This window comes from Marmota marmota, unplaced genomic scaffold (genome assembly GCF_001458135.2).
Source record: "Marmota marmota marmota unplaced genomic scaffold, marMar, whole genome shotgun sequence".
Taxonomy (NCBI): domain Eukaryota; kingdom Metazoa; phylum Chordata; class Mammalia; order Rodentia; family Sciuridae; genus Marmota; species Marmota marmota.
The window spans coordinates 3,899-15,541 of record NW_026000241.1 but is presented as its reverse complement, the minus strand read 5'-3'; the positions used below and the strand labels follow the sequence as shown (position 1 = coordinate 15,541).

At 38.6% G+C, this 11,643-nt stretch overlaps 1 protein-coding gene across 2 annotated transcripts; it reads left to right on the top strand.

Annotated features, from left to right (window-relative positions):
* The first annotated feature begins 11 nt into the window (after positions 1-11).
* Positions 12-11,420, top strand: LOC107145154 (zinc finger protein 699-like). Of its 2 annotated transcripts, XM_048795258.1 has the most exons (6): positions 12-341; positions 1,922-2,048; positions 7,026-7,136; positions 7,951-8,134; positions 9,045-9,714; positions 9,883-11,420. In XM_048795258.1, the coding sequence occupies exons 1-6, from the start codon at positions 177-179 to the stop codon at positions 10,483-10,485; spliced, it is 1,860 nt and encodes a 619-aa protein (XP_048651215.1). In that variant the 5' UTR covers positions 12-176; the 3' UTR covers positions 10,486-11,420. The 2 variants fall into 2 exon arrangements, with proteins under 2 accessions (XP_048651215.1, XP_015344447.1); XM_015488961.2 differs by having other exon boundaries at positions 14-341; positions 9,045-11,420.
* Positions 11,421-11,643: the final 223 nt, after the last annotated feature.

Genomic DNA, 11,643 nt, shown 5'->3' with positions numbered 1-11,643 from the left:
AGACTTGAGTTAATTTACTAATAAAATGTTACTATTAACCTCTTTTGTATCATTAACAAGGATAAGAGTGTTGTTTTGTATCTCTAGGGAAGAAAGGATTGTTCCAGTGTCACACAAGTTCAGTTTGTATTTACTTAGGAGTCATGGTATGTGTTTTGAGTTGTCACTGGTAATGGATGTGCTACAATATCCAGGCTCATGAGTATGGGAATTCTCTGAAGGGTTGGATTCCCATGTCAGCTTCTGTCTTACCTATAACTTCTCAATGTCTTACTTTTCTTTATGAAGGTGACATGGAGGAAGAAAGAATAAGTGTTGGGTTACAGAAAAGTATGATGCAGGTAAGTAAAAGGTATAATGCTCTAAAAGAATATTTCTATTTCATTTGATATCCTGCTGCTATTTTAGAGCATAGGTTAGCAATCTGCTTCTTTTTTTTGGATCACATGGTAAGTATTTTAGGTTTTGAAGGTCATAGAATTTCTATTACAAGGAAATGGTCATTTTAATACAAAAAATATTCATAGAGGAACATAAAAAATGTTTTATTGTATTGCAATAAAACTTTACTTACATAAGTAGGTGATAGGCTAGAGTAAGTGCATGTGCTATAGTTTGGTGAGCCCAGGCCACAATACTATAAAACAGAGCCAGCTGTGTGCCTGACTTGAAAGATGTGGGGGCTCTTGGGCCTCTCAGGATTGTGAGAGGGGAAAAAAGGAAAAGTTCTCATTCACTCTCTGTGTTTTCATTCATTAAAACCTCATCAAGATTTAAACCTGAGTTTGATGTTGTGCTCAATGCCTTAATAGGAATAAAGTAGCAGGTGAAGTTATTCTTGAATAAGGAAGAATTTCTGAATAAGGAATAATATGATATTGTCCAATATGTGGTCTTGGTCCCATATCCTGGCATAGAGTTCTTAAAACCCTTCAAATGTCTGGAGTGATAAGAGTAGCTTTGTATGATGACTAGTGACCAGGACAGATAGCCTCAGGATGACTGCTGGTCCAGAAGAACTAAGGTATGCTTGACTCTTCAGCCCTATCCACTAACCTTGAAGTTGAGAGGTACTGAAGGTTAAATTGATTATTTAAATTGCTAATTTAAATTAGTCATGCTTTCTAGTAAAGCCTCTGTGAGAACCCAAAAAGAATGAATTTAGGGAGCTTCTGTATAGCTGAATATGTAGAGGTTCCTGGTACGAGGCACCCCAATAGGCATGGAAGTTCTGCAGCTTTTCCTACCCTGCTATGCCATATATATTTCTTTGTCTGGATAGTTCTCTGTATTTATAACAAACTATAATCCCAAGGAAATGTTTGCTTAGATTCTGTAAGCCATCCCAGCATATTACCCAACTCAAGGAGGGTACAGTGGGGACCCTGAGATGTAGCCATTTGGTCAGAAGTATAAATGACAATGTACTAGTTGTTATGTTGCTTGAAGTATGGGGAAGTTTTGTGGGACTGAGCCCTCAAACTGTGGGATGTAGCTGTCCATGTAGATAGTGTAAGAATGTTATTGAATAACAGGAAACCTAGCTAGTGTCTGTTGGAGAACTGCTTGATGTGTGTGGAAAATTACCCACATACCTAATATCCAATGTTCTTTGCAGGTTCGAAGGAAAATAACTTTGATTTTTTTTCTTATTTCATTACTATCAACTGCAAAGAGACTAATGTAGTATTTTAGAAGTATTTTGGCTTTAGACAGGATTTATTCAGTCACTAAGTATGTGTGGGTAGAAAGGGAAAGAGATCTGCTGACGGAGTCCTGCCATAGACTTGGGGAGACCACAGAATCTTCTGAACCTCCCCTGAATTGATTCTCAGGTTCCCAGTGCTGTCAGCCTCACCCACCATCTCACACACACTAGAGGAATTGTACCTTTCTAAACAGAATTTGTGGCATTTTTTAGGACTCGGTGACCTTTGAGGATGTGGCTGTGGACTTTACCCAGCAGGAGTGGGCTTTGCTGGATCTTGCTCAGAGGAGCCTCTACAGAGATGTGATGCTGGAAACCTTCCAGAACCTGGTCTCACTAGGTAAGATTGGCAACGTTGGTTCATGTAGTGGTTTAGAAAACAATTTTATCTACTAGTTGACCTTGTTCCATGATCTGTGCTGAGGAGTGGCAGTGCTTGGCAAATAAGACAAACGTGGTCACTGACCACAGGGTGCTTACAATCTGGAGGCTTCTTCATGAAAATGAACACGGGCATATTAAACTTGTTTTTTTCTTTTTCTTTGTGGTTGAAAGCCTTGAGGTTTATTAAGTGTTGAATGTGTGGGCATTGAGGGGCTTCTCTGGGGCACAGGGAGAGTTTGTGATTTGAGACCTTTGAAGATTCTACTGCCGTGAATGCCTTTACCCAGAGACCACCAGGAGCACACCTGTAAGTTAAACAAGCAGGGTTTATTTTGCAGTCATGGGAGAACATACCCATGGGGAGCCAAGGGGCATCTTCGTAAGAGGGTGTTAGAAAGTACCTATTAGAGAATTTGTGCTTTTGGGATGATTTAAAGATGAGTCTATGGGGTAGATTATATTGGTTTCTTAGGCCCTCTATGAACAAGTACCACAAACTGGTGGGTAAAAAGTATAGAAATTTTTATGGATCTAAGGCAGCATAAAATCTACCCTGTAGACTTATAGTGTCTAGGTGTCTGAAGGTTTCCAGAGCTTCACTTTAATGGTGAGACCAATATCAATATTACTTAACATATAATATGTAGCCTTAAACCTAATAGCTCCCACTAAGGCAACTACTACTTTCTCGCATTAAACCAAAATGATGAATTTAATAATTACTATGGTATAAACAGAAATTTTGTTAAAATGGTTTACAATTTCAAAGGGTGGATGAGAGAACAGAGTAGTGTAGTATGCAATATTTGTGAGGGAGGAAGAGAGAAGCTAGAAGTGAAAATTCACAGGAAGAGTGGAAGAGGAGCTGACAGAGATAGGCTGTTGATTGGAGAGAAGTTGGAAAGAAAATAGCATAAAAGGCACCTGTTCCAAATATGGTAGAGAGATTAGTGAATCAAAAAATAAAATAAATCTTGCTGGAAAGTCGAACTGTCTCTGTCAGTGTTCAACAGTTTGTCAGCTCTGACTCTGACGTCTCTCAGGATCACCAAACCCAGATCAGACCTTGCAAACCTAGACTCTAGCCTACAAATATGGGTTTCAAATACCTCAGGCTTTGCCATTTGTAGTCCCAAGACCTCAATGCTGCTCCTACTTGCAGAGAGACCACCAGGAATACACTCATGCAAACAAGCAACAGAAAGAGATGCAGCAGCAATACCCAGGCCACTAGCACTCTCAGCAGGAAAACCCCAGGGTCCTCCAAACCCACAGTACCCCAACACTGGACCTTCAGGTCCTGATTGGAGTCCCCAGACAGAGGGTCTTGTGGTGGTAAACCTGCTGGCACCCAGGTCCCAGGCCCTGGCTGGTATCCCAAAATGGGTGCCGCCACATGCAATCAAACCTGGAATCTCCCCTGCAGCAGTCCTCTAGGCCGTGGTAGCAGCAGTAGTGGCGGCTGCATTGGCAGTTACCACTGCAGCTGTGAGGGCAGCGTCACCAGGTGATCTCCAGGGGTCAGCAGCAATGTGGGCTTCAGTTGCATCCACAATTTCTTCTGTGGCAGCACCCAGAAAGAACACCTCCAGGTGATCTCAGTCTAGCAGCAGGGAAATCAGAGGCAACAGCAATGGCTGTAGTGTGCAGGTGGCGGTTGAGTAACAGGAGACTTCCAGTTCAGTGGCAGTGACCATGGAGGTAGCATCAGAGTCGAGTCAGGGGTAACCAGGCAGTGCCCAGAAAAGAGACCTGCGGGCACAGCAGTGGCTTCTGTAGCAGCCCAGAAAGAAGACCTCCAGGTGACCTCACGCTGGCAGCAGTAGAATCAGAGGCAGCAGCATTCGACACATGGGTTTTTATTCTGCCATAAAGAAGAATGAAATTATGGCATTTGCTGGTAAATAGATGGAAATGGAAAATATCATGTTAAATGAAATAAGCCATATTCAGAAAGCCAAGGGTCCAATGTTTTCTCTTGTGTATGGAAGCTTGAGCAAAATAAGAGGGAAACAGGCAGAGGGAGCCCATGAAAATCAAAAGGGTAGGATAGGTAGGGGGCAGATGGGAAGGAAGCAGGAAGAGGGAAAGAGGGGACTGTAAAGTGCACATATAGGAATATATCACAGTTACTTTCACTATTGTGTGTATCTATAAAGCAGGAATTAAAACAATAGGTAAATAGAAGGAAGACCAGTAGAGGAGAGAAGGGGATAGGGGGAGGAAGGAGGGAAAGGAAAGGAGAAGTACTGGGAATTGAAATGGAACACATTAATTCCATGCATGTATGGTTGTGTCAAAATGAATTGCAATATTATGTATGGGATAATACACTAATAAAAATATGTAAAAAAAAGCATTCTGGGCTGGGGTTGTTGCTCAGTGGTAGAGCGCTCGCTTCACACGTGCGAGGCCCTGATTCGATCCCCAGAACCACATTAAAAATAAATAAACAAAAAAAGGTATTGTGTGCAACTAAGAAGTATATATATATAAAAAGCATTCTTTGTGTAAAGAACAGGAAAACAGTTTCTTATCAGATAAATCTCTGTGAAACAGTCTCTTACCAGAGAAATTTCTTGCAAATGTCTTCTTTTAGGCATAGCTTATCTTTTCTTTCTCTAGATATTATCTTTCACAGAGCAGGAATTTTAATTTTAATGGGGTGTATTGTATCAATCTCTTTCTCATCGATCATACCTTTGATATAGTATCAAAAAAGTCATAGCCAAATCCAAAGTCATCTAGATTTTCTCCTTCTATCTTGTACAATTTTTCTTTTCTTTTTTTTTTTTTCTATCTTGTTCAATTTTTCTAGTTTTACGTTTTGCATTTATATCTATGATCCATCTTAAATTAATGTTTGTGAAGGGCATAGATTCATTATTTTATGTGGGTATGTCCAGTGTTCTAACAGCATTTGTGGAAAAGGCTATCTTTTCTCTATTGTGTTGCTGTCAATTCTTTGTCAAAAGTCAGTTGACTACATAGTTCTTGCTTGGTCTGTAGGAATTTGATACTAGTATCTTCCCAGAGACCTACATCTGTGGATGGTCAAAATCTCTTAATTAAAATTCCCTGGTATACAGCCTAAGCTCTCATATACTTTACATCATCTCTTGATTATGTTTAGTGCCTGACAAAATGTAAGTGCTATGTAATTGAAACTGGAGTTTGAAATGAAACCAGATTCTCCACTCTGCTGGTCTGTAGGTCCGCATAAGTTACATGCCTTTGCGGCTAAGAGAGCCCAGCCCATTTTAGTATTGCAACTAATCACAGCAGGGAAATGCCTGTCTGGTCAGCTCTATGGGTCAGAGCTGGCAGAACCTGACTCTTTTTCACTATTACTGAGCAGTGTGTTGTAGCTGTCAATGGCAGACCTCAGCAGCTGGCTGCCATTTTTTTTCCAGGTTCTTATTCACAGATTTGAAGACAAATCCACAGACAACAGAATTTGAGAGTGATGGTGTATTTATATAACTGAAAAGAAAAGAAGCAGAACTCTCAGGGGCTGAGAGGGGAACCTGAGAGTAGGTTTCCACTTAAGTGTACTAGTCTAGGGACTTAAATAGCTACTGGATGAGGCATTCATCAATATCTGTGCTAATCAGGTCTTGGAAAGATACTAAGGGTGTTGGTCAGTATCTATGCTAATCATGTCTTGAAAAAGTGCCAATACTATTGGTCAACACCTATGCTAAACAAGTATTGGAAAAGTGCCAAGGCTCTTGGTTTGGTCTGTGACATTCTGATTAGTTAGGCCTTGAGTCTGTAGTCTTCACTCAGGTTGGCTCTACCTCCTTTTTCCTGCCACCCGGGACAAAGAAGTTGGCTGTAATGTTTGGAATGTTTTCTATAGGTTAGTTTTGTGAAATAGCCTCTTCATTTAAAGTCTTTCTCTCTCTCTCTCTCTCTTTTTTTTTTGGTGTGCGGGAGTGCATTTTCTTAACGGTCTGCCTGTTTTACTATCTATCCTATCTTATTCATAATTACTTTTGTACTGTATTGATTTGGACATAAGCACAAAAAAAATACATGTTTAAGACAGATGTAATTTTTTCCTATTGTAATTTCTGTCCATGGTTGCTTGAATTCACAGATATAGAGGGCCAATTTTACTTATGTAGATCTGTGTCTGTGCTCTCTATTCTGTTCCATTGATATATTTGGACATGACTTTTGGTGAAACCCTGTTCAACCTGATAAAATAAAGGTATTGTGTCCAACTATAACTAAAAAAAATATTTTTTTAATATATTATGGCTGTGTCAGATCAGCTTATAATAATATTGAGGTTCCACTGTGAATGTAGGTCAATCTTTCTTTTTTTTTAAAATAATTTTTTATACCTTTATTTATTTATTTTTATGTGGTGCTGAGGATCAATCTCAGCACCTTGCACATGCTAGGCAAGTGCTCTACCACTGAACTACAATCCCAGCCCAGATCAGTGTTTTTTTCTTTGTCTTTTTTTGTGCTGGGAATTGAACACCTAGGGGCACTTTACCAGGAGCTACATCCCCAATCCTTTAAAATTTTGTTTTTCTTTGCTTTGAAACAGGATCTTGCTAAGTTGCTGAGGTTGGCCTTGACTTCATGATCCTCCAGCCTCCCAATCCCACCCTGGGATTATAGGCTTGTGTCACCATATCTGATTAGATCAATTCTTCACATTAGAGGTTGCCTTTTCCCCCACATCCACATCTCAGCTTTTTCTTTTATCTTCTCTATTTTTCTTTTCTTTCTTCCTTCCTCTCCCTCCCTCCTTTGCCTTTTTTTCTTCTTCAATGGATTTGACATTTTGTTTCAGTTAAACTCATCCTTCTCTGTCTTTAGAGTATTAGAAGACCAAAGTTTGACCCAATCTTATGGAAAGATATTTGTGATTCTTCATTGCTTTCCCTCATGATATTCCTTTCTTCATGTGCAGGGTACCCACTACTCACTCCCAATCTGATCTCCCAGTGGGAACAAGAGGAGGAACTGCAGACAGTGAAGACAGAACGTATCCAGGGCATCTGTATGGAGCAGCACCAGGAAGGCAAGAATCCCTGGGAGAAACTGGCCTGGGTGGAGAAAAAAATAAAATAGAAATAAAGCAAAAGTTTGTTTTGTCTGAGGAGGCTCATTATCCACAGATGCCTCTGAGGACTATTTCGACTGTTTATCTGTCCTCTCATACTTTCCTTGTTCTTGGCAAAGATCTCCATATTTGCTTTTTTAAAGTTTGTATTTGGTATGTGTATTTTATCCTTTCTGTTTTCCTCTCCTAATAATTTTTTAAAAATTATTAATGAAAATTTTTAATATATTTTCTATACTAATATGAAATATTAAGTTAACAGAAAAATTTTAACGTAAACTCTCTTTTTTAAAAAAATTATTTATTTATTTATTTGTTCTACTTTGTTATACATGATAGCAGAATGCATTTTGATTCATATGAAGCCCAATTTTTCATGTCTCTGGCCCCAATAATTTCTACTGGTCATGTTACCATCACTGTCATTCTTCATAGAACTATTTTTTATTTTTCAGCACTGGGGAACCCAGGAGTGCTTTACCACTGAGCTATATCCCATACCCTTTTTAATTTTGAGACTGGGTCTAAGTTGTTGAGGCTGTCCTTGAACTTGTGAACCTCCTATCTCAGCCTCCCAAGTAGCTGAGATTACAAGCATGTATTACCATACTATGGTAATGTTACCATACTATGGTTTCATGGAAATATTTTTTAGTGAACTGTTTTACTTTTGATCCTTGTGCCTATTAATAATGAAGTCCTGAAACAGCTGCACTGCTCAAAGTCCTTTGCTCATAGGTAACTTTATTTTCTTTTATTTTTTTTGTTTCAGGGTTTGAGTCTCTACTTAATACTAAGGAATTAGTTGCTTTTCAAGACAACAATGGAGAAAAAATATCCAATGAACAGAAAATAGAGAGGTTCAAAAGAAATGGTTCCTGCTCCTCTATTTTACATGAAAACCAGGACTCCCATGGTGTGGATGATTGGAACAAAACCCATGAGAAAGGTTTAAGGTGAGTGCCCTGCATATAAGAGAAGGTAGTGCATCAGGAAACAATTTTGAGATTTAAGAAACATATTTTGGGGCTGGGGTTGTGACTCAGTGGCAGGTAGAGTGCTTGCCTCCCACATGTGAGGCACTGGGTTTGATCCTCAGCATCACATAAAAATGAGTAAACGAAATAAAGATATTGCATCCATCTATAACTAAAAAGTATTTCTTAAAAAGAAACATATTTTCAACATAAACCTAGGTCAAAAATTATGCTTTCATAAGAATGAAATCATGACATTTGCCAGTAAATGGATGAAGCTGGTGCAAAGAACCAAAGGCCAAGTGTTTTCTTTAATAGGTGGATGCTAATTCACAATGGGGGGTGGATTGGGAAGAATAGAGGTACTTTGGATTAGAAAGAGGGGAGTGAGGGGAAGGGAGGGGGTGTGGGAATAATAGTAGAATGAATTGGACATTATTATCCCACATGCATATATGATTACATGACCAGTGTAACTCTACATCCTGTATAACCAGAAGAATGAGAAATTATACTCCATTTATGTATGATGTATCAAAATGCATTCTGCTATCATGTATAACTAATGGAATACATGCAAATAAAAAATAAAATTAAAAAAGAAATAAAACGATTCAAATTCAAAATAAAAAAAAATTGTACTTTCACAAAGAATTTTGTCTAGATAGTTTTTCCTACAAATGATACTGAGATATTGAAGGTTTGACACATAGATTGGTTTGACAGATTTATCAGAAAAATCATACAAGTCAAAAGCTCAGTGACAATGTTGGCTGTGGAAGAGCCTTCTTGAGAACTTTTAGCTTATAAGTTGATGGGGCAGAAAGCAAACATATTCACTGAAAATGGTAAATTTTATTACTAATAATCTGTCTTTTATTTTTAAAAGTCATGTGTTAGAGAACATCTGTGAATACAATGAAGAAAATCAATGTGGACAAATTTCAAATCTTATGCCCCAGAGAACTACTGAAGTCAAATCCTTTGAATGCTGTGAGTGTGGAAAGTCCTTCCTGTTTCATTCATCACTTAAGAATCACACCAGATCTCATGCTGGAAACAAACCCTATCAGTGTAAGGAATGTGGGAAAGCCTTCCATTTTCTTGCTTGTTTTAAGAAGCATATGAAAACTCCTACTGAAGAAAAACCATATGAATGTAAGGAATGTATAAAAGCCTTCAGTTGTTCCTCCATGTTCAGAGCACATATGAAAATTCATAGTGAAAAGGCAAACTATGAATGTAAGGAATGTGGGAAAACCTTCAGTAGCTCTTCATACCTCACAGAACACAAAAGAATTCACAGTGGAGATAAGCCCTATGAATGTAAGGAATGTGGGAAGGCCTTTAGTTGTTCCTCATCACTCTCCAAACACAAAAGAATTCATAGTGGAGATAAGCCATATGAATGTAAGGAATGTGGGAAGGCTTTTAGCTCTTCCTCTCATCTTATAATACATATAAGAATTCACACAGGAGAGAAGCCTTATGAATGTAAAGAGTGTGGGAAGGCCTTCAGTGAATCCTCAAAACTCACTGTACATGTGAGGACACACACCGGAGAGAAACCCTATAAATGTGAGGAATGTGGGAAAGCCTACAATTGCCCCTCCTCCTTAAGTATCCACATGAGAAAACACACTGGAGAGAAACCTTATGAATGTCTGGAATGTGGAAAAGCCTTCTATCTTCCCACTTCCCTGAACACACATGTGAAAAATCAAAGTAGAGAGAAACCCTATGAATGTAAGGAATGTGGGAAGGCCTTCAGTTGTCCCTCATCCTTTAAAGCACATGTGAGAGATCACAATGGTAAGGTGCAATATGAATGTAAGGAGTGTGGGAAGGCCTTTAGTCGTTCCTCATCCCTCACTGAACACCTAAGAACTCACAGTGGAGAAAAGCCTTATGAGTGTAAGGAATGTGGGAAAGCCTTCATTAGTTCTTCCCATCTTACAGTACATAGAAGAACTCACACTGGAGAGAAACCTTATGAATGTAAAAAATGTGGGAAAGCCTTTATTTATTTCTCAGCCCTTAGTATCCACATGAGAACCCACACTGGGGAAAAACCCTATGAATGTAAGGAATGTGGAAAGGCATTTCGACATTCTTCATACCTTACTGTACATGCAAGAATGCACACTGGAGAAAAACCCTTTGAATGTCTGAAGTGTGGAAAAGCTTTCAGTTGTCCCTCATCCTTTCGGAGACATGGGAGAAGCCATACTGGAGAGAAACCATATGAATGTAAGGAATGTGGGAAAGCCTTTATTTGTCCAGCCTACTTTCGAAGACACGTGAAAATTCACACAAGGGACAACATATAAATGTAAGGAGTAAGGGAATCTCTGCAAGACTTTTTCTGAACTAATGCAATTTGTGAAGTCTTATTTTGTGAAGTTTCATACTGTAGAGACACTATAAATGTGAGAAAGTAGATTATCACTCATTCTTTTGAAGAGTTGAGGACAACTGAGGGAAACCCTGTGTTTGTAAGCTATATGGTAAACCCTTTTGATTTTGAACATAACTTGTATAAGAAAATTCACAATTTGAGCTAGAAAAGAAGATCAGTGCCTCATTAAAGTGGACTTCTAGAGGGTCATTGATTTCCAATGTTTTCTAATAGGAAGATTTAAGGTTATATGTTTCCCTTTTCAGCTTTTATGACATACTTTTGAGTATGAGGTGAGTTTCTTTAGCTGAGATGTAAATGTTATTTCCATTACAAAGTCTTTTGGACTCTTGGGAGATTGTGTGTGTACGTGTGTGTATGCTTCTCCTCTGAGACAGGGTCTGGGTATGTTGTCCAGGCCTATAACTCCTGGACTTTTGCCTTAGCCTCCTAAGTTTGGGAGTGCAGGTATATATCATTGAGTCTGGCTCAAGTGCATTTTTTTTTTTTTTTGCAGGCAGGAAAATGGTGGGGTTTTTCTTGTTACAGTTTGAACTCACAGCATGGGCATCATTTTCTTCATCTTCTTCTTCGTCGTCTTCGTTTTCGTCTTTGCCTTTGTCTGGATACTGAAAGTTGCCTACCCAATAATTCCCCCCTTCCCTTTAAACTAAGAATACCAACTGTTTTTGAGAATATCAGTGTTTACTATCAAAAGCTTTTCATGTGTAATAAAAAGTTTTAGTAGAAATTAATTAGTACAAAGGCCTTGAAAGAGTATAGTCTCATCTGATTGCTGTTTTGTGTTTTATTCTTTATGTTTTTTCATGACTGGAATCTTTTTTAATTTAAATTTTTTAAGTTGTTGATGGATCTTTATTTTATTTATTTATATGTGGTGCTGAGAATCGAACCCAGTGTCTCATACACGCTAGGAAAGCACTCGACTAGTGAGCCACAACCCCAGCCCTCATGGCTGGAATTTTGATCTAATGTTTTAAGTTAATAAAGTGTGTTATATTAATTTGGATATGGCTGGGGACTACATTTCCCTTATTCACTTCTAATCCTAGGTGATAGTTTTCTAAAA